At 35.5% G+C, this 22958-nt stretch overlaps 1 protein-coding gene across 1 annotated transcript in view; it reads left to right on the top strand.

Annotated features, from left to right (window-relative positions):
• The first annotated feature begins 3846 nt into the window (after positions 1–3846).
• The window catches only part of Mns1 (meiosis specific nuclear structural 1), a 31997-nt gene continuing 12885 nt past the window's right edge, over positions 3847–22958 (top strand). Inside the window, exons 1-7 of the mRNA XM_026384770.2 lie at positions 3847–3975; positions 4699–4920; positions 12113–12240; positions 17953–18055; positions 20172–20401; positions 20946–21162; positions 21260–21367. Coding sequence (XP_026240555.2) covers positions 3847–3975; positions 4699–4920; positions 12113–12240; positions 17953–18055; positions 20172–20401; positions 20946–21162; positions 21260–21367 — 1137 coding nt within the window. The remainder of the gene's footprint in view (positions 3976–4698; positions 4921–12112; positions 12241–17952; positions 18056–20171; positions 20402–20945; positions 21163–21259; positions 21368–22958) is intronic.

Raw genomic sequence — 22958 nt, 5'->3', positions numbered from 1 at the left:
TCTTCCAACTTCAGGCAGTGCTGTGTTTTCCTTCTCTCCAGGTATGGCCCTGAAAGGTCATCTATGACAGGGGTGGAGATTTTCAAAATGTGATATCCAATCCACAAGAACTTACCTGCATAATTCAGTAGTACACCTGTGGGCCCCAGGTGTTCCTGTGCAAGAACATGGAGCCAGAGTCCACAATGCAACTCCCAGGACAGCATGACATCAGAGAAGCCCATTGGATATGGAGCCAGGGCCTCATCCACAGTCCCATGTTGACCAATCCCATTGACCATGGCTGTTCTCCCTTCAAAGCTCTTCCTGCACCCCTCTCTCCTCTCTTGCCCTCCTCTGGCTCCACTTGAAGTCCTGGTTTTCAGTGAACAGCTTGATTTCTGTTTCCCAGCCACCTTTCCTGAGACTCAGTCCTGTTGGTTTAGCTTCCCACCTTAACCCAACAGCAAGCAGGCTTATTTTGCCTCAGGTGATTCTTGTCATCTTGGGTGGCACTGCAGGCAGGAAGCGGAGAGGAATGGCAGGCAGGGTGGCACTTCTGATGCCCTTTTGCCCTGGCTGTTGAGCATCCTCAGGCATCTGATACTCACAGGACAAGGGGAAGATGTAAGGGGCAGGCTTGCTGGTGCTCCTCTGTGGGAGGACAGGGACATCGGAAAATCCTTGGGGCATGGGTGAGGCATAACCCTGGGAAACGCCTACCCCTTGGCCTTTCTGATGCTTCAGAATCAGGTACGTAGCCGTTGTGGCATTGAGCTTCCTCTTGGCCAGAGACACCCAGGATTTTGTATGAATCAAAACCCATGTCAAAGAGGATTGTCATTACTGGGGGGGTCTAGGTGTTTGGGGAGTGCCACACTATAATGATGGGGTACATACTGCTCACCCTGCCTCAGCCATGGGTGCTGTAAGATTTGCTTGACTGTGGGCCACTTCTTGGGGTCCACAGTATTTTGCAGATGAGGCTTTGGGCTTTGATGGGACCAGAGTGAAGGGTGTGGTACCTTGGGAGAACGGTCAAGTCGTGGTCCCTGTAAATGGGCAGCTCTTTCTTTCTTTTTGTAATAGGCAAAGATTTTTTGGATAAGACCCACCGAAATATAAGAAACAAAAGTGAAAATAGACAAATGGAAAAAAAAACTAAAAACAATTAACAGAGTATACTAACAATCTCCAGAACCAGGGAAAATGTTTGCAAGCTATACATCTGATAATATCCAGACTACATAAAGGAATTACAAAGATTTAATAGCAAAACAACAAATAATCTGGTAAAAAACCAGCAACAGATCTAAATAGATATTTCTCAAATATATATATATATATATATATATATATATATATATATATATATATACAAGTATCCAACAGGCACATGAAAAATTGATCAACATCAATCATTAGGAAAATGCAAATGAAAATCACAATGATATATTAACTCGCCCCAATAAGAATGGCTAAAAAAAGACTAAAGATAACAGACGCTGGTGAGAATGGGGAGAAAAGGGAACATTTGCACACTGTTGGTGAGATTGTAAATTAGTATAGCCATTATGCAAGGCAGTATAAAGGTTTCTCAAAAACCTTGAAAATAGAGCTAAGATCTGATCCAGCAATCCTCCTACTGAATCCATCCCAAGGAAATCTGTAAGTTGCAGCACTATTCACAACAGCCAAGAAATGGAAACAACGTAAGTGATCATCAACTAATGAATGAAGGAAATGTGCTATGTAAACAAAATGGAATACTATTCAGGCATAAAAATACGAAACCCTGTCATTTATTACAAGATGATAAACCAGAGATCATTTTGTTAAGTGAAATAAGGCAGGAACAGGAAAGCAAGTACAGTATTGTTCTCCCTCATGTACAATGTAAAACAGCTGATCCAATAGAGACTGAGGAAAATAGTGGTTACCAGAGGCCAGTGAAAGTAAGGGAAGGAGGGAAGGATGGGAGAAGCTTGATCAATGGGTACTAAGTTAGATAGGAGTAACAAGTCTAGTGTGCATGGTGGGGTGATTGTAGATTACAATAATGTGCAGTACATTTTAAAAAACTAGAAGAAAGGATTTAGAAAGTTTTCAGCATAAGGAAATGATAAGGGCTGGGGTTGTGTCAGTGGTGGAGTGCTTGCCTTGCACGAGCGAGACCCTGGTTTTGATCCTCAGCGCCACATACAAAAATAAACAAGTGAAATAAAGGTGTTGTGTCCAACTACAACTAAAAAAATAAATATTAAAAAGGAAATGATAAATGTTTAAAAAGATATATATGTTTAGCCTGATTCAAACATGTAATATATACAAGCATTGAAACATTCTATGGTACGCTAATATGTAAAAAATTTTGTTTTTATGTATCAGTAAAAATAAAATTATATGTATGTGTATGTATAGGTATACATATATATGTATTTATATCATATTATTTTATAGAGTTCCTGTGGAGGTTTTTAGACTAACAGGGAATTTTATGCATGTTAAGAGATGTATACTGGATTCATTTTTTTTTTTTTTGCATGTGAACACATTTCAGACAATTTTATATTTGTGGTAACTGGGATTGTAAGAGCCTCAAAAGACCAAAACTTTGATACCCCTCCCCCTCCCATGCCTTTCACAAGTAAGTAGTCTTTTCATGTAGGAGAAGAATTTGCATCTAACATGAGATCTAAATGCGCAGTAGGTTTATTTAACTTGTTATTCATCTTTCAGCATTTCAGTGTGGAAACTTTCTATTGATATATTTTCATTTTTACTGATTTTCACTTGTGTCCATCTACTGATAAGCCATCAAAGGCATTCTTCATTTTTTATAGTGTTTTCCATTTCCAGCATTTCCTTAGGATTCTTTAAGTTTCCATCTCTCTATTCATATTACCCATTCTATAATTGCATGTCATTCACATTTTTTCAGTCCTTAGCACATTACTCAGTTATTTAAAATTCCCATTTAATAATCCTCAAATGCATCATACCTAATCTGGTTCAGATGCTTACTGTGTCTTTTAGCAACTCACCTTTAGCCTTGTTGTTGTTGAAAGCTGAATGTGATTTGTTGGATAATAGCAACTAATAGGCATTTAGTGTGACTGACTTAGGCTGTGTTTAATATTAGCTTATAGCTTAAAGTGCCAGAGACTTCAAACTATTTTTAGTTTGTTCAACTTTTTCCTGGTGGTAAGGTTGGGAGGGCAATTTCTTAGCATTTTACATGTGGAAAAAAAGTTAGGTCCTTTTTATTATTAATCTTTAAGCAGAAATTAGCTATTTCTCTGATCATTTCTTGTACTTAAAATTCTTTAAAATGGACTTTCGTATCTAACCAACAGTAAAAAATGTCAGACTAATATTGGGCTATCATCTGTTCTGTTCTCTCATTGGTACCTGGACCATATGGCAGAATTAAGATCCATGTGGCTTTGCATATTTTATCCCCAAAGTTTATTAACAGTGTTTGTGAAGGGCGAGGTGAAGGTTCCTGGAAGCACAAACCACCCACTGTAACCCAGCACAGCAGCCGGTGACCAGGACTCCCACTGCCAAGGCAGGGTAGGCATTGAAGGCACAGGATGCTCAGGGCGTGAAAGCGTCTTCGACCCAATATACTAAACAATAGTTTGTGTATTTCTTGCAAATAGTTTACACAGGTCTCAGCGTGGCTTCTAACCCAGCGTACAGACGCTGGAGGGAAATCTTGAGTTCCCTAGCGGTCTGCAAAAGCCTTGCAGCTGGACCTGCGATGATCTGAACTTCGCGCCTGTCTAGTTCAGACCTATTAGAAGGAGCCCCCTCTGCCTGCCTCCGAAGAAGCTCAATGTTGATTGGATCTTTCCGTGACCAATGGGAAGCCGCGTCCTGCGCGGGCTGGGCGGGCGGGTGGCGGCGGTTGCCGGGACACCGCGTAAACACTGGAGCGCGCGGTCCAGCCAGTGTCTCTTCTACCTGGTGGAGCCTGTGGGAGCCAAGATGGTGAGCCAGTTGAGGGACTCACAACTACTTATTTATGGTTTAAAGCTCGTCTACCTCTGAAACAGGACTCGGAAGTGCTTAATCTGAGAACTAAGTGGGAAACTTGTGTTTGCTTTTCAGGGGCGTCGGGTGCTGTTACTTAAGGGGCAGTCGCAGTGATTTCCATTCACTGGCAGCCCCCACCCCCACCCCCACCCCCGCCCTGCACAGTAGTAGATCTATTTTAAAATCTGCCTTACAGGAATTCTGAACCAATGAGTGGAGATATGGGTCTGGGACAGAGCCAACAGATTAGTAGCAGCGGTTTACCTATTAGTTTATATTAGGAAAAGCTGGCCAGCTTCTGAATAGTACTTTGTGGCCGTGTGGTGTGGTGGTGGGTGGAAGGAGAGGAGGAATTCCCGGGGTAGTGGTTAACAGCTGGGTCTGTACAATTCCATGGCCTATCTTTGAAGCCTAGTATTGGTGCTTAGAAGCTGCGGGACCTTGGGTTTAATTTCTTTTGCTTTTCATACCTCATCTATGAAATAGGGAATAATATTGGTAGTTATTTAATTAATGAAGTATTAAGCTACTACATTTACTCTTTTATTAGGTATACTCTGAATTTAGGAAAGAAGCCAAAGATTCTTCATTATTATTATTTATTTTGTTGTATTACCTCAATATATTTTTAAAATCGGATTTGGGGATATTTCAGTATGCACATTTTATCCGTTATAGACTACCCCAAAGAGAACTTTGAACTTTAGTGAAAGGCATCAGAAATTAGTAGATGAAAACTTTCGCAGAAATTTGGATATTAAAGCACTAAAAGAGATGCAGACTCAAATCAGCAAACAAATGGAGAAGAATAAAACTGATGACAGTATTGAGTGCAGGAGATTCCTCAGATTATTACAGAATGAACAGTTCGAGTTGGATATGGAAGAAGCCATCCAAAAAGTAAGTTTTACTATGATAGTTACATTTTTCTCCCCTTCATTTCACCTTGGAAATGATAAAAGCCAACTGCTAATACTGTAGTTGTTTAGAAAGACAAAAGTCAGGTAAGGGATGCCTTATTGTAAGTCATCCAGTATGGATATGAAGAGCCAACTTTCTGGAGCTAGACTGGCTTTTAAAATCCTATACTATATCATACCTGCAGAATCTCAGGTATTTTGCTTTTACTTTTCATCTTCATCTACAACTTGGGGAGTAATAATGGTACTTCCTACTCAGAAATTTTTAGTAATAAGTAAATACATGCACAACCCTTGTTATGCCTAGTTATTGGCAAGAAGAAATGCCCAGATTTTTTAACATAAATGTGAAATGCATAATTATTAACTTCCACAGTTCATGTGTTACTTTCTATATATTTCTAAGGACAAAAATATAAGGATGTCTTTTCTGAATTTACTGAAATTAAACAGGTACATTATGAAGTGGTAGAAACCGAACACTTACATATTAGGTATAAATTTATTCCTATTTTAAATACTACTTTGAATAATTCATATATGTATATGTACCACATATATGTATATAACTCCTAAAATATGGAGATCATTTTCAATGCTATTTCTAAATATTTTAAAGGATAGAAAAAGGGAAACCTGTAAGTGAGATACAGGAGAGAAATGAAGTCTCATAAATGTGAAGGAAATATTATGATACTAGTTTTTTGAGTGCCGGCTGTATATTCCCCATCTTGTAGGATATTGCAGGGAATAGCAAAACCAAGTTTTAAAAGTTGTATCCATTCCTTTGTGTTCCAAATTCCAAAAGCTTAGATGTGATTTTTTTTAACTTTGAGCAAGCAGATTCTATTCAATTTTTCCTATCACTTTTTGAGAAAATCCCAGATATTATACCATCTCTCTCTCTGCATGTTTTAGTATGCATCAAACAAAATATGGATAGTTTCATGGAGTACCCTAATGACATTATTTTAAACAAATTTAAAATTTCTTAAACAAATTTCTGTGACTATATCAAACATTGGCTTTTACAACTTTTTGTTTTAATCAGGGCCCAGTATAGTTCATACAGTATATTTGCTTGCTATGTCTAAATCCCTTTTAATCTAAAATAGCTCCTCTTTCATCCTTTGTGTTTTTAACTTCATGTTTTTTAAATATTTCTTTAGTTGTAGATGGACATAATACCTTTATTTTATTTATTTATTTTTATGTGGTGCTGAGGATCGAACCCAGTGCCTCGTATATGCTAGGTAAGCACTGTACCACTGAGCTATAACCCTAGCCCTAACCTCATGTTTTTAACTTATTAAAATTACCTAGGACAGTTGTTTAGTGTTCCACATTCTGTATTTATCTGTTTCCTCATGTTTTCTTTACTTTATGTCTCTACTTCTTATATTTTCTCTAAATGGAAGTTAGCCTTAAAGAAATGATTAGTTTGAGATCAGGTCTCTTGGCAAGAATGCTTCATAGGTGATACTGGCATTGTGTCACATCCTAAGGAACCTGAGGTCTGGTCATTCCACTTTTAACAATACCAGTGTTAATCACTGGGTTCAGTGAGACAGCCTCCTTCCTTAATTATAAAAGTTCTCATCAAACTTTCATAGGTAGTTTCACAAAAAAATTTTTCTTTCATTAGAAGTTGCAATAAACTGATTTTTATATTATTCCTTTCACATTTAATTAGCGAAAATTCCTTCATAATGAACTTTTCCTCATCAACTAGACTCATTTGTTCTTACTGGAAAGGGGGATAAATGGTTAATTTTAGAGTAGATTGGTATCTATGTTGTTTAAATTTTTTGTTTTCTTTAGTTTTTGAATGTTTTTTAAAATATCTGAACTCATGGGTCTTTATATACTTATAATTACATTATTATTCTTTTTTGATGCTCAAATTATCTTGTCCTTGGCCAATGAATGCTTTTTTATATTGCTTCTGTGCTTTTTTAACAAGACACCCTTAATCTTTGATATCTTCCTTGCTTTTTATCAGAACAATATGTTTTAGGCTTGTGGTGGTTAATTTTGTTTCAACTTGACAGGGCCATGGCGTGCTCAGGTTATTTGGTCTAACATTGTTCTGGTGTTTGGGCTAAGACTAACATTTAAATTGGTAGATTGAGTAAAGCAGATTGCCTTCCCTACTGAGGGTGGGCCACATCCAGTCAGTTGAAAGCTTGAACTGAACAAAAACACTGACCCTTCACCAGATAGAAGAGAATTCTTCCTGCCTGACTGATGCTTTTTCCCTGCCATTGGCCTCAAACTGAAACATTAGCCTTTTTTAGGTCTCATGTTGCTGGTCTTTGGACAGGAACTATATGTAGGTCCTCCAGGTTCTCAAGCCTTCAGACTCAGACTGGAATGAAACCATTGCCTTGTCAGCCTGGCAGTGTACCCTGCATTTCACTCTTCTCCCTTTCCTTATTTGTAATTGCCTTCTCCAACAAAAAGAAGGTTGGCTGTTGATATCTACATAGCTTTCCTTTATTCTTTCAACCCTACTATACACATAAAGTACTTTTGGAATTGCTTACCTGCATCCCTACGAGAAACAAATTTACTTCTGAAGTACAGACTGGTATAGTTCTTTCTGTCTTTAGTCTCCCATTATTGAATCAAACATTGTTTCCCAAAGTTCACGTCCACGTTCCTGTTCTCCTCTGGTGTGGTTATGTGTTTCACTTTTAATAGGTTAATTTGCTGTAGTCTACACTCTATTGTTTCCCCCATATCTGGTTGTTTTTGTTCCTCTCTTTAACTTTTTATGTTGAAACGATTATAGATTCTCAGGAATTTGCAAAGATGGTATGGAGAGCTCCATTAGGTGCTCTTGGCCAGTTCTCCCCACTGGTCAAGTCTTACATAATTGAAGTATAATATCAAACTCTGGAAAACGACATTGGCACAATATATCTGTATACTTACATGTTATTTTATTACATGCTCAACCACCATCTTAAATTATGAAACTATTTTATCACCACACAGATCTCATGTCTGCTACTCTGTTGTAACATGCACTTCTTTCAACCCTTACTGTGACTGGCAACCACTACTTTTTTTTTCCCCCATCTCTGTAATTTTTTCTTTTCAAAAAGTTACATAAATTTAATTTAAAAAGTTAAGCATACTAACAGAGCAGTTCTGCTTCTAAGTATATACCCAAGAAATTTGAAAAACATATGGGAATTCTTTGTATTTTAATTTTTCTATGAACCCAAAATTCCAAAGAAATAAAGTCCATCTTTTTAAAGAGATAATAGTAATGGTTGCACAATATTGTAAGTATACAAAAGCTACTAAGTTGTAGATTGTGAAAGGTGAATTTTATTCACCTAAATTATATCAATTTTTAAATTATTTTAAAATTATCTCAATTTTTAAAAAAGGATGTTCCAAGAAGGTTACATAGATAGCATCAGACAGTATTTAACATATTGGGAATTGGCTTTTTCCCCTACTCAGCATGATCCCTGGAGATTCACCCAAGTTGTTGTTTATATTCCTTTTTATTGCTGAGTAGTATTCCAAAGTGTGGATATACCTAAATTTACTTGATCATTCACCTGATGAAGGTTGTCTGGTATATTTCTAGCAGTGGCTATTATGTGCCGCAGTCTGGCTGGGCACAATTCAGGAGCCACTTGTCAAAAGAAACAAACTTTATTTTTAGAACCACACACCAAACCACACAGCTCCTCAGGAAAAATCTTCAGAGCCCAACTGCCACCACCGACTTCCCACAAGCCTCTCAACCTCCCCCTACTCCTCCTGCTCTTGAGGCTGATTGGCTGGGTCGCGTGGGCGGGGCCAAAAAAAGTCCCCTAATGAGCAGCTCCGTGGTCTGAAAGGGTGGGGAAACAGCCCAATGAGCATCACCACAGAGGAGCCAATCAGTTGGCAGCTAGAAGTTGCTGGGGCCGCTGTGAGCCAATCATCAGCTGGCAGCTGGAAGTTTGCTGGGGCCCCTTTGGCTGTGGCTCTCAACATCTCCCCCTCTCTGTTTAAACAACAAGCATGTGGCTTAGGGACCGTGCCTGCCTTAGGTTGTCCAGTAATACATATGGTCCTTATCCGTAATCGGATGAGCTGACCTCAAGGCGTCAGCCTCCTGTCTTAGGTTGGTACCATTGCAATTGGATCTTACCCGTTATTGACTACCGGTTCAGCATACAGCCACACCTGTGGATAGGTCTTTGTACCAGCGGTGGGGTGAGGTTCTTTGCCTCACCTCTGTTGGCCCCCAAATTTTAGCTGAACGACCATGACAAGCAGAAGAGAGGAAGATATACCAAGCCAATTGGTGGCTTCTTTTGGAAAAATTGTACCACCGATGACACCATCAGCAAAAATACCCCAACAGCTGCACCAACAGATAGTTCACAATGCATACAAGTGAGTTCACAATGCATACAAGTGATACATAGTCCAGGGACGTTCTGCAAGCAGTTCAGTGATGGCTATTGCAGAAACTGTAGATTGGTTTTGTCTTTGTCTTCACTGGCACTGGTATGAAGATAGGAATTCTGGCAATAATGGCTAAAGAAAAAATTATGTAACATTCCAGAAGGCACTAAAAGAAAACAATTTTCTTAACAATTTACATTATCTTGAACAGAATTATTAAATATAATGAAAAGGAAAGGTGAAAGTAAACAAACAGATCTGTTAACCTCCTTTTTTGTTCACATTTTAAAACAATCCTCAACAGCTGTTTACCCAATTTAAATTAAACCATTTAAATCACGTGAATAAAAAAAATATTTGGATCCATTTTTTCATGAGCACTCATCATATATGGTATATGGACATACGTACATACAAACATACAACATAAAACACAAGTGTGCACACATAATATAATAGTAAAGGCCTTATAACTTTTTACAGGTGAAATCTCCATTGCAATGTTTAAAAACTCTATAGTCAAAAAATAGAACTGATCAGCAAAACATTAACCTAGGTCTGTATGAGCTCAAAAAACAAAATAGAACTTCATGATGTGAGAAAGGGTAACAATAAAATAGATATTGAAAAAAGCATCCTGGTTCTGTTGCAGATGTAAGGATAGCCAAACTGGAGTTTTGGATATCAGCTGTTATGGATTTGAGCCAAATCATCTTCTTTTTGGTCTGTAGAAATTGCTTTAGTTAATCTCTCTGGAATCCAAATCGGCTGCTGTTCTCCCTGTGGAAACACACAAACAGACCTCTGACTCCAGACAATCACTGGGGTCAGGACCTTTCCATTGTCCTGTTAGAATATCCTTCCAAAGTACCTTGGGCTTATGTACATTTTTTGGACACATATGCCTTTCCGCAGCACTAAGCCCTGATGAATCCAAATTTAAAAAGTTTAGAGTAAAAAGCGTTATTTTAAGTTTATCTTTGGGGAATATATACCCCTTCCCAATTCCCTCTTTTTGCTTTAATAAGTACATTTTAATAGTTTGATGAGCTCTTTCAACTATGCCTTGTCCCTGTGGATTGTATGGGATTCCCGTTATATGAGTAATGCCAAATGATGAGCAAAATTGTTTAAAAGAGGTAGAAGTATAACCAGGGCATTATCTGTTTTTAACTGTTTTGGAACCCCCACAGTGGCAAAATTTTGTAAGCAATGAGCTATAATATCTTTAGTTTTTTCTCTGGCATGAAGGGAGCCCATCAAAAATCCAGAATGCCAAGGTCGCGGGTTCGTTCCCCGAACGGGCCACCAAATGCCGCAGTCTGACTGGGCACAATTCAGGAGCCACTTGTCAAAAGAAACGAACTTTATTTTTAGAACTACACACCAAACCACACAGCTCCTCAGGAAAAACCTTCAGAACCCAACTGCCACTACTGGCTTCCCACAAGCCTCTCAACCTCCCCCCACTCCTCCTGCTCTTGAGGCCGATTGGCTGGGTCGTGTGGGTGGAGCCAAAAAAAGTCCCCTAATGAGCAGCTCTGTGGTCTGAAAGGGCGGGGAAACAGCCCAATGAGCATCACTGCAGAGGAGCCAATCAGTTGGCAGCTAGAAGTTGCTGGGGCCCCTTCCGCTGTGGCTCTCAACAATTATGAATAAATCTCTGTAAGTATTTGGGTACTAATTTTGAAATGAATATAAATTTTGTTTCCCTGGGATTCATGCTTAAAGTGTAGCTGTTGATTTGTGTGGTAGTTGTATGTCAGCTTTATAATAAACTACCAGACTGATTTCCAGAGTGGCTGTACTACTTTATATTCCCACCCAACATTATGAGTATACAGTTTCTCATTTTCTCACTTTTAGTGTTGCTACTATTTTTTATTTTAGTCATTCTAATAGAGATGTAGTGATATCTCAGTGTAATTTTAATTTGCATTTCATGATGGCTGATGATGTTGAACATTTTTTTCAGTCTTTATTTTTCTTAAATACAGATCTGAATATTTAGATCTATCATTTTATATAAAATATAAAACAAGTGACATACTTTTGACAATCACTCAAATAAATGCGGAATGTGGGACATTCTTTGAGCTGTATGTTCTAATTTCTACAACTAATCAATGGCTTGGAAAAACAGTGCATGCATGTATGTGTAGGTGACCATTATAGAATATAAAAGAAACTTAAGAGAAATAATAACTACATGCAGGATATGGACCTTGTTTGGATTTTGATATGAACAAATAACCAGAAGAAAAATTATCTATAAGACAGGTGTGAAAGCTTGAATGTGTGTAGGTATTAGTAAGGAATCATTAATTTATTTAGACAGTTTAATGGCATGGTTGTTATATAAAAAGAAATTCTTATCAGGTAGAAATCCATATTGAATTATTTACATGGTAAATGACATTATGTCTAAGATTTGTTGTAAAATATTATAGCGGAGAAAGAATAAGAAAATAGAGTGGAATTCAAGAGAAAAAACAATTAACACAATGTTAATTTTTGAAAAGATAAGTGACGAATAGCCTTCAACATTGTTTAATATTCTTCCAAGTCTTTCCATGATAAAATATTTGAAAAAGTACTTATTGAAATATTTTATACTTTAAAATAAGACATAAATAATTGAACTTTGCTGTTAAGGCATTTAGTTTTACATTGTAAAATAAACAAACTCAACCTTGGATGAAAAAAAGTCTGATTCCTCAGGACAAATAATTAAAGTTGTCTTTTTTATTCAGGCAGAAGAAAACAAGAGATTGAGGGAACTCCAGCTTGAACAAGAAGAAAAATTGGCTCTGGAATTGGCAAAATTAAAACATGAAAGTCTAAAGGAAGAAAAAATGAGACAACAAGTAAGAGAAAACAGGTATTGTGGTTTCTACTAATTCTATTTATTTAGTCTATTTACTATTAAACTTTTAAGTAATTCTTAGCACCTGAAACTGAAATTTCTTTGTTTAGATCATTGCACTTATTTAATATTTTGCCTGGAAATATTGCTTTAAATCCCAGAATATTCATTTGAGAAAATAAGTTGTATTCATAGAAGTAATTGTTGAATATTTAATAAATATCAGCCCCTTCTGTTCTTTCCCTTAAGCACAAATTTTAAAATGACTTCTTATAAAAAACAGACTTACTTATTTCTAGAATAGATTTCTTTTTTTTATTAGTTCATTTTATTCATACATAATACTAGGGTTCACTTTGACATATAACATGAAATGTAAGTCCCCAGTACTTCTCCTTTCCCTTTCTTCCTCCCTCCCCCCATCCCCTTTCTCTACTTCACTGGTCTTTCTTTTATTTATTTATGTTTTTTTTTAAATTAGTACTTTGTCGATATACATAAAGATGAGCTTCACTATCTTATTTCATATATTTCTATAGGAAATTTGGTCAGATTCATAGAATAGATTTCTTAAAGATTGTTTAAGATTAAATGACTTTTTAGGGACAGCCATGTCACCTGTTGATCAAACTTATGGCCAAGTTAATGTTCATCCTATTTCTGTATAGTTGAACATATTGGAAATTTACTTTGATAATTGTTCCTTTTATTTCAAGGACTTCTTTGTGTATCATAGGAATCATGGATGAGCTTCAGGGATTTTGAGCCTCATTAAAATATATATTCAGTAAATATACCCATGTTGTATTTTTCTGGGTCTACAATTTTAATCATATTCTCTAAGAAATTATTAGTCCCAGGGGAGGAGGTGGGCTTAAAATTACTGCCAAAATCTATATGCTATACTAGTCTCAAACTATCTTTTTGAAGTCCCAATTCTCTAATCATTGTTAGCTATCACTTGTGGCATTATATCATTTGAAGATGCAGCAAATATATCCTCATGCCTTTGTCTAATTCACTGATAATAAGAGTTAAATAGAAGAGTTGTCCACGTCTAGCATTGCAGATTAGATGATTCAGATTTATGTTCCCTCAGAGAAAAGAGTCTGGAGAAAATGTAAAAATAAGAATCAGGAAAGGAAGGAAACCAAACTGGTGAGCCTGGCATTGGTAGCTGCATTTCTCCTGGAGGGTTCTGTTACTGAAAACATAACTGAGAGCTATGCAAAGCAGAGCTTGGCTGATAAACTCATGGCAACATGTTCAATACCATTCATAAAGTTTTATTCTTAAGTTCTTATTCCTTAATAATACAATTTAATTAGATTTTATTACATAGTCATGATGGATATCTTGTGAAAGATTAGTGTAAAATATCTAGAATAAAGCATGAAGAGATAAAAGGATAAAAAAAATACAGATAAAAACTTAAAATAAATATGGGCTATGGTGGAAAGTTCTAACACACATAATTTTCATCCTGGTTGCACAGATGAAAGACAATGATGTAGAAGCATTATTTGAAGAGATACTGGTCAAGAATTTTGCAAAAATTATACAAGACATAAAGTCTCAGTGTCAAACACACAAAATAATAAAAACTCTACCTAAACTCATCCTTGTCAAACTTTTGAAACCCAACAATATACAATAATAGTAATTTTTAAAAGGATGGGGAACGTAGCTCAGTGACAGAGCACTTGCCTAGCACACAAGAGATTCTGGATTCATTCCCCGAACTGTAAGACAACAACAAAATACATAAAAATAATAAAGCAGCCAGACAAAAAGGCTATTACCTTCAAATAAGCAATAATAAGAAATATCACTGAATTTTGAACAGAAACAGTAAAAACTAGAAGATGATTGATTTGAAGAGCTCAAAAAAATCATAGCTCATCCAGAATTTTATACTTTGTGAAAAAATCTCTTCAGAATTAAGGGCAGAGTCAGTCAGTTGGATATTCTTTGAAACTGAATATGTTCACTTAACAGTGCCAGAATTTTTAAGTTTTATTTTTTATTTTGTGTGTGAGCCATGCTGACATTTTGACAGACATGCAGAAATAGATTATTTATTAGATTGATGTATTTATCTGCAAATTGGCAGGTCTAAATTCAGGGAACTTTTTGCTGTGGTGCTTAAAATGTATCATAAGCAATTCAGAATCACCTATATTAAAATTAGGCTCTTTATTTTTTTGAAACAAATACTTGTTTTTATTGTTAAAATTTTAACTACACTGCCTGGCCTCAGTATAGTTTTGATTTACATTTCCCAATTCATGAAGTGAATAGATTCCCTTCATTATATCTATTTTATACAATCATTTTCACCAAAGGAATTTTAAAATACATGTTTCTGAGATGCAGGAAAATATTCCCCCCTCTCATTTTTTATTGGTGCATTATAGTTCTACACACTGATGAGATTTTGGGGGGGTACAAAGGATTGGTCCCAGGGGCACCTAACCACTGAGTCACATTCCCAGCCCTTTTTATTTTTTATTTTGACACAGGATCTCACTAAGTTGTTTAGGCCCTTCCTAATTTGCTGAGACTGACTTTGAACTTGCAGTTCTCCTGAGCTGCTACCATTACAGGTGTGCACCACTACACCCAACATTTGTTGTTACATATTTGTATATGCACACAATACACAATATAACAACATAATTTGGCCAATATCACTCCCTGGCAGCTTCCCTCTTCTTCTCCACTTCCCACTCCTTGGTCCCTTTCCTTTATTGATCTCCTTTTGATTTTCATGCCTGCACCTTTTCCTTTCTCCTCTCTAGCTTCTGCATATGAGAGAAAGCATATGACCCTTAACCTTGTGAGTTTGACTTATTTCATTTAACATAATTGTCTCTAGTTCCATCCATTTTTCTGTAAATGACATAATTTCATTTTCTGTATGGCTGAATAAAACTTCATGATGTATATATGCCACATTTTCTTTATCCATTCATCTACTGTAGGACACCTGGGCTGTTTCCATGTTGTAATTGTGCTGCTATAAACTTGAGTATGCATCATTGTAGTACGATGACTTTGATTCTTCAGGATAAATACTGGGGAGTGGTATAGCTGGGTCATAAGATGAGTCTATGCATATCTTTTGAGGAACCTACATATTGATTTCCATAGTGGTTATACTAATTTACAGTACAGCTGCTGGCATAATAAAATTATTTCTTTTCTTCCATATCCTCTCCAGCATTTATTATCTTCATTTTTATTATTTACATTCTTGATGACTGCCATTCTGACTGGTATGAAATGAAATCTTAGTGTAGTGTAGGGGTTTTTCTGCAGAGTCGGGGGAGTGGCACTGGTATTTAACCCAGGAGCACTTTACCATTGAGCTACATCCCCAGCCCTTTTTAAATTTTTATTTATTTTGAGACAGGGTCTCACTAAATTGCTTAGGGCCTTGCTAAATTGCTGAGGCTGGCCTTGAACTTGTAATCCTCCTATCTCAACCTCCTGAGTCACTGGGATTACAAACGTGCACTACTATGCCTGGCCTCAGTGTAGTTTTGATTTACATTTCCCAAGTTGCTAATCATGTTGAACATTTTTTTTCATATATTTGTTGGCCACTTGTATTTCTTCTTTTGAGAAGTGACTTTTTAATTCATTTGCCCATTTATTAATTGGGTTGATTCTTTTTGGTGTAAAGTTTTTTAAGTTCTTTGTACATTCTACTCCTCTGTCAAAAGAGTAGCTAGCAAAGATTTTCTGCCATTCTGTAGGCTCTCTCTTTACACTCCTAATTGTTTTCTGTGCTGAACAGCTTTTTAATTTGATGCTGTCCCATTTATTAACTCTTGGCATTACTACCTATTGAGAAAGTCATTGCCTGTGTCTGTATGCTACAGTGTTGACCCTATGTTTTCTTCTAGGTGTTGCATAGTTTCTGGTCTAATTCCTTGGTCTTTGACCCATTTCGAGTTGATTTTTATGTAGTGTGAGGGATAAGGGTCTAGTTTCATTCTTCTACATATTAATAACCAATTTTCCCAGCATCATTTGTTAAAAAGGTTATCTTTTCTCCAATGTATGTTTTTAGCATCTTTGTCAAGGATCAAGTGACTATAGGTGTTTGGGTTTGTCTCTGTGTATTCTATTCTGTACCATTGATCTATGTGTCTGTTTTTATGTCGGTACCATGCAGTATTTTTAATATAGCTTTTTATAAAAATCCTAGGTGTGGACTTTCTAATGAGCTTCCCTGGTAGACAGCATTTCTCATGTGTTGATACAAGTCAGTAATTTACTGAGTGAACCACGCATGTTATGTGAGACTCCACTGAGAGAGGACTTTTGGAAGCTTGCACCTGGTTTCCTCTGGATTTCACCCATGTGTCTTTTTCCTTTGCCAATTTTGCTCTGTTACCTTTCACTGGAATTCGTTATAGCAGTTGAGTAAAACTATATGCTGGGTCCTGTGTAGCCTCTTAGTGAATCATCGAACCTGGGGATGGTTGTGGAACCCCATCATAGAGGCAAAAAAGGGAGAAAAGAGAACACAGAATGGAGGATAAGTAGAAGATACTGAGCTTGTCAACTTAAACTCAACTATATTAGTAGTTATGGTAAACATATTTGAACTATTTACCAAAATAGATGACATATTGTACCGAAATGAAAGCAACAACAAATTGTCAAAGGATTCAATTTATACATAGTATGCTCTCTGATTAAAGTGGAATTACTCTAAATATCAGAAAAAAAATATTAACAATCTTTGTAGATTAATATATTTTCAAATGTATTTCAAAATAACCTTTGGATCAAAAAATAATAAAGTTGAAATTAGAAAGTATTTAAACTGATAATGAAAATACCTCATAGTAAAAGTTGTGGGATTGGAGTGACATTAACAAAATAGCAGCATGGGCAGCTCCAAACTCCTGTCCCTCCCCACCTCTTCCCCTACCAGAAACATCAAAAAACATGGAGAAGTAGTCAGAACCAACTTTATAAAAACTCTGGATAATATCCAAAGATTTATAGCAACCAAGCAAATATTGAATCAAGAAAAAGGCACCTTAAAAATGGTAGGAAAGTTTTGTGGTACTTTTATTTGCCCCTGTTGGATCCCCTCCTAGCTCTGAGGCAGTCTTTAAGCCCATGTTCCTAGTGAGACCTTGCTCCCTGGTTTAAGGAGGGAGCAGAGCATACCTTATTTACAATTTATTGTTTATGTCTGTTCTAACTTGCCTTGAGGCTACCTGGAGGATTAACACAAAATTTTCATCTCTGTTTGACCTAACTCAGAACTCATTTAGATTGGAAGAACAATTCGTATTTCTGATAAGGATTTAATATTCAGAATATATAAAGAAAAATGATAATTCAACAACAAATACCAAACAACCCTATTCAAACAATGGCCAAAGCACTTAAATAGACATTTATATATCAGCACTTGAAAAGATATTCAACATCATTAGTCACTAGGAAAATGCAAATTAAAGCCACAACAAGGTGTTGTGTCACTGGTTAGGCTAGTTAAAAACAATAGAAAATAACAATTGGAACCCTCAGACATTGCTGATAGGAATGTGAGTCATCCATTAAGGAACTAATTTATTTCTAAAATAATACCAGTTGTATACTATCTTTGAGAAAATTTAAAATGTTGTCACCTAATTTTCTATGGAGCTTAATTCTCTTAAGGATCTGCAGATTTAAATTTGACTTTTTTCCCCACAGTATTGAGCTCAGAGAATTGGAGAAGAAATTAAAAGCAGCTTACATGAATAAAGAAAGAGCAGCCCAGATTGCTGAGAAGGATGCCATTAAATATGAGCAAATGGTAATGTTGTTTCTGGTCACTTTGTTTTTAGTATGATAAAGAAAACCAAAAAAGAGTCCTTTTTTTTTTTTTAATTGTTGTATTCTGTAAAGAATTTACACTGCATGATTTCCAAATACTGATATACCTTTCAGATTCTTAAGGTATCCAAAATCTTCAGTGATTTCATAGGAAACATTGTTTAACTTAATATTAGAACCTTTCAGCTGATAACTATATTTTTTGCATGTTGATTTATATTTTGATAATTTTGTATAGGAAACTTGTCTATTTTACAAAAGCAGCCCCTTTCTCAAGTTTCTATTTGTTCCCCTTTTCTAACTCCTCACATGCTACCCAGTTGAGGGCAAGGAGTATAATACAGTATAAATATAAAGTACAGTCCATAAGTTAACATAAACAGGGTATACATTATCTCTTGAGTTTGTATCATCACACAGAAAGGCCAATTATATATGAATATATGTACACATAGATGTGTATATCAACATAAATATGTTCATACACACAGTTATAGAGGTGATATCAAAATAGTTAACTAGTGCAGTATTCATTAGGAATAGATGCAGACTATAAATGGTATATATGTTTTGTGCATATATATATATATTTGTAGGAATTAATATAGCATGCTATTAATAGTGAAAACCTTAGATATAGCAATAGCAGCTGGTAGGAAAATGTGAGAGGCTTCATTGCCTCTATCCTCTATTTGAAAGGATATGCTCTGTTTGAAAGGATAAATTCTGTCCTTTCAAAATAAACTAGAACACAATGTATGATTTGTCCAGTGGTTTGTAGTTTTAATTATCCTGATAGTTGAGGTTATTCAAGACCATTATAGATATTCTAATCTGATTTCTAAACGAATTGCTGCTATTTTCTAAGTCAAAATTGATCCACAAAATTGAAACCAAATACTCCTAGGACTTGACTTAACTAGGTGTCAGATATCTAGGTACTAGTATTTGGCTCTGTCTCTCTGAGCTTATGTTTTCTCATCTGTAAAATAAGAACAGTATATTTCTATAAGTATGTTTTAATCTGTACATAAAAGTTTTTTTAAAGAATTTAGTCAACATGTACAAAGAAAAGTGCAAGGAAATTTTGGTTAAGATACATTAACAGGGTACATGTTATAAGCATTAATTATATAACGAATGACATTTATCATTCATATTTTAATCTGCTTTTTATATTTGATGCTGTTAAAGCTATGATGTGGACCACGTGCCTTGGTGCATGCCTGTAATCCCATCGGCTTGAGAGGCGGAGGAAGCAGATTGTGAGTTCAAAGCCAGCCTTAGCAATTTAGCAAGGCGCTAAGCAACTCAGTGAGATCCTTTCTCTAATAAAATACAGATGGGGGTAGGGATGGGCTCAGTGGTCGAGTGCCCCTGAATTCAATCCCTGATACCCCCCCACACACCCAAAAATGTTAGGATGTGATCATAAAGGCAAACATTAATTTTAAAAAATGCTCCATTATATTTAATTTAAACATATTTTGTTAAATGATTTGAAATTGCTCAAAAGAATTAAGGGATTTAATCCATCCAAGAAAAGGATTGTCTCTAACTCAGTACAAAGTGAGTGTATTAAAACTGCAGAAAACAGGCACAGTAGCATATATGACCCTTTCAAGTAAAAGAGATTACAAAGGGCCTTTAATACACGAGAAAGAAAAAACTCAAGGGCTCATGGTAGGAAAGAAAGCTTCAACTAGGAGAAACTTAATAGCTGCTCAGAATCATTTAATAGCAGACCTGTATGAAAATGGCAGTACCATCTTGATTCTAAATAGCAACTGATACAAAAGAAAAAAGATCACTACTGCTTTCATAGTTTAAAATGGTTACTAATAAAGTACTCATAATTTTTCTTACTGTTTTTCTGGTACAGACTTATTGATTATCCTTATCAGGTATTACCCAAGCATCTCATCATTCAGACCCTTTAGGTCACAATGACTTACTTTTGACTTTTTTACCTAGACAGCTGAAAAAATTTATTTTATGTAACAGGCTTTATAATGTTCAGTTACATTTATTTAAAGTATTTTATCATACTGGGTTCAGATTTGAAAAGAGAAAGATAAAGTTTGTTTTAATATCAGAAACGTGATGCTGAAATAGCCAAGACCATGATGGAAGAACACGAGAGAATGATGAAGGAAGAGCATGCTGCCGAAGACAGAAAAAACAAAGTTAAAGCGCTGTACTGTCTTGACTTGGAGAAACAACTGGAAGAACAAGAGAGAAAAAAGCAGGAAGCTTATGGGCTCTTGCTGAAAGAGAAACTCATGATTGATGAAATTGTTAGAAAAATCTATGAAGAAGATCAAATGTAAGTTTGTCATGGAAACTTAAAATTCTTAATGCCTGAATGTTTACTTCGGATTTGTCATAGGTTTGTTGTGAAGAGGTGAAGCACATATAACAGTGTGAATACATAGTAAATGCTCAATAAATATTAGTTATGATCACAAAAATTGAGACCAGCTCTTCTTTATCTTTGTCAACATGATTGTTAATAAGTATCTCATATTTAATAAATGCTTATTTACTGACTGAGTGACCTAAATCTTTGTTTCTTAAATATATCCATACCATATGTTATGGGACATATTTTCTGATAAATTTCCTTAGTAGACAGCTTAAGAGTAGACTACAAGACTCACGTTAACAGGTCATAGCCTCTCTGAAATGAGATGCATAAAACTCCATTAGTAGGTTAAAAGAGAAGTACAGTAGTATTTTATCCAGAGAAAATTTGTACAAACTGTAAATAGGGAAGTTGTTTCCCTGCACATTATTATTAACAGAAGGAACTTTTTATTTTTTTATATTATTTCTTTTACTATAAAACTATATCTGCTATTGCTCTTTAGGGAAAGACAACAAAAATTAGAAAAAATGAATGCAACTAGAAAATATATTGAGGAGTTTCAGAAAGAGCAGACTATCTGGAGAAACAAGAAACGTGAGGAGATGGAAGAAGAAAACAGAAAAATCATAGAGTTTGCCAACATGCAGCAGCAAAGAGAAGAACATAGGATGGCAAAAGTTCAGGAAAATGAGGAAAAAAGGCTGCAGCTTCAGAATGCGGTATTAAAATAACCACTTCTCTGACACTGGTGAATTTATGAAATAATTAGGTATTGAATTTGGATCCTGTAAATATATATATATTTTAATTTAATAGCTGACTCAGAAATTGGCAGAAATGCTGCGGCAACGTGAAGACCTGGAACAAGTACGACAGGAATTATACCAGGAAGAACAAGCTGAAATGTACAGGAGGCAACTAAGAGTAAGTTTCAGATATTAAAAGAATTATTAATAGAAGACTATAATATTGAGATGAAGCAGTAGAATGAGTAAATTTAAACCCAACCTATCCATAATCGCACTCTAGGTAAATGGTGTAAACAATGCAGTTAAGACATTTTCAAGTTGAATAAAAAAGCTGCACTCAGAGAACAGTTCATAGACTGTATCATAAAAAGTGTAATGTAACTGTGTTGTCTGTAATCAGCAAATTTAAGTATGAAGACAACATGTAGTTTAAAGCAAAAAGAGAGATACATACTACATAGACCCTAGTCAATTAAAAGCAAGTTGGAGTGCCTATTTTAATATAAGACCAAGTCAACTTCAGAACAAGGATTTTTGTAAGATTAATGTAGTGGGTATAATAGTTCTAAAGGCATATGAACCTAACTAGCAAACCTTCATAATACATGAAGCAAAACTGACAGGTTTGAAAAGAGAAATAGACAAATTCACAATCAAGAGTTAAAGATTTTAATATTCCTTTCTTACTAATATATAGACTAAGTGATCTGAATCACAGGATACAGTGCTGAGCAACAATGTCAGCAAACCTGACCTAACTGATATTCAGAGAATACTCCACCCAACAACAGCAGGATACAAATTCCATTCAAGTACACATAGAACATTCACCAAGACAGATCATATTCTAGGACATAAGTAACTCTCAATAAATTCGCAGGGTTTTAAAACATACCAAGTATGTTTTCTGACTACAGTGTAATTAGGAATCAATATTGAAAATATACATGTAAAATCCTTAAAAATATTTTAAATAAACAATGCACTTCTAAATAAGCAGTGAGCACAGGAAGAAGTCATAGTGGAAATTAGATTTTTCAAATTTATGATAAAAGAAGAGTATACCAAAATATGTGTGAAGCAGCTAAAGCAGTACTTAATGGGGAGTTCATGTGTTTTAATAAATATGTTAGAAAATAACAATAATGAAAAATTAATGATCCTAAGTCTACACAAAAATTTGTATATTAATGTTCATAGCAGCACCATTCATAATGACTAAAAGTGAAAATAACCTAATGAACTCATAAGCAAAACATATCCATGTAGTAGAATATTATTCAATGATAAAGAAATGAAGTGCTGATATGTGCTAAAGTATTGATGAACCTTTTAATTTTTTCTTAATTTTAAAAAGTACCTCAGGAATGTTATATAAATGGGAAGAAATAAATATGTAACCTTTTGAGAGTGGCTCTTTTTTGCTGAGCATAATTTCCTGGAGATTCATTCATGTTACCCTTTATCAATACTTTGTTCTTTTTATTATTGAGTAGTATGTCTTTGATATGCATGTACCAGTTCATTTGATACTTCATCCATGTATCAAATGAACTGGTATATTTGGCATCTGGAATATCTCCAAATTTGGGCTCTTACAAATACAATACACCTGCTATAAACATTCAGGTATAGATTTCTGTATAAACATAAATTTTCATTTCTCCTGAGATAAATGCTCAAGAGTACATTAGCTGGGTTTTGAGATAACTCTTGTTAGTTTTGTAACTGCCAAACTGTTTTCCAAAATAGCCATATCATTTAAC

Source organism: Urocitellus parryii, chromosome 6 (genome assembly GCF_045843805.1).
Source record: "Urocitellus parryii isolate mUroPar1 chromosome 6, mUroPar1.hap1, whole genome shotgun sequence".
NCBI classification, from domain to species: Eukaryota; Metazoa; Chordata; class Mammalia; order Rodentia; family Sciuridae; genus Urocitellus; species Urocitellus parryii.
This window is presented reverse-complemented; position numbering and strand designations above follow the sequence as displayed.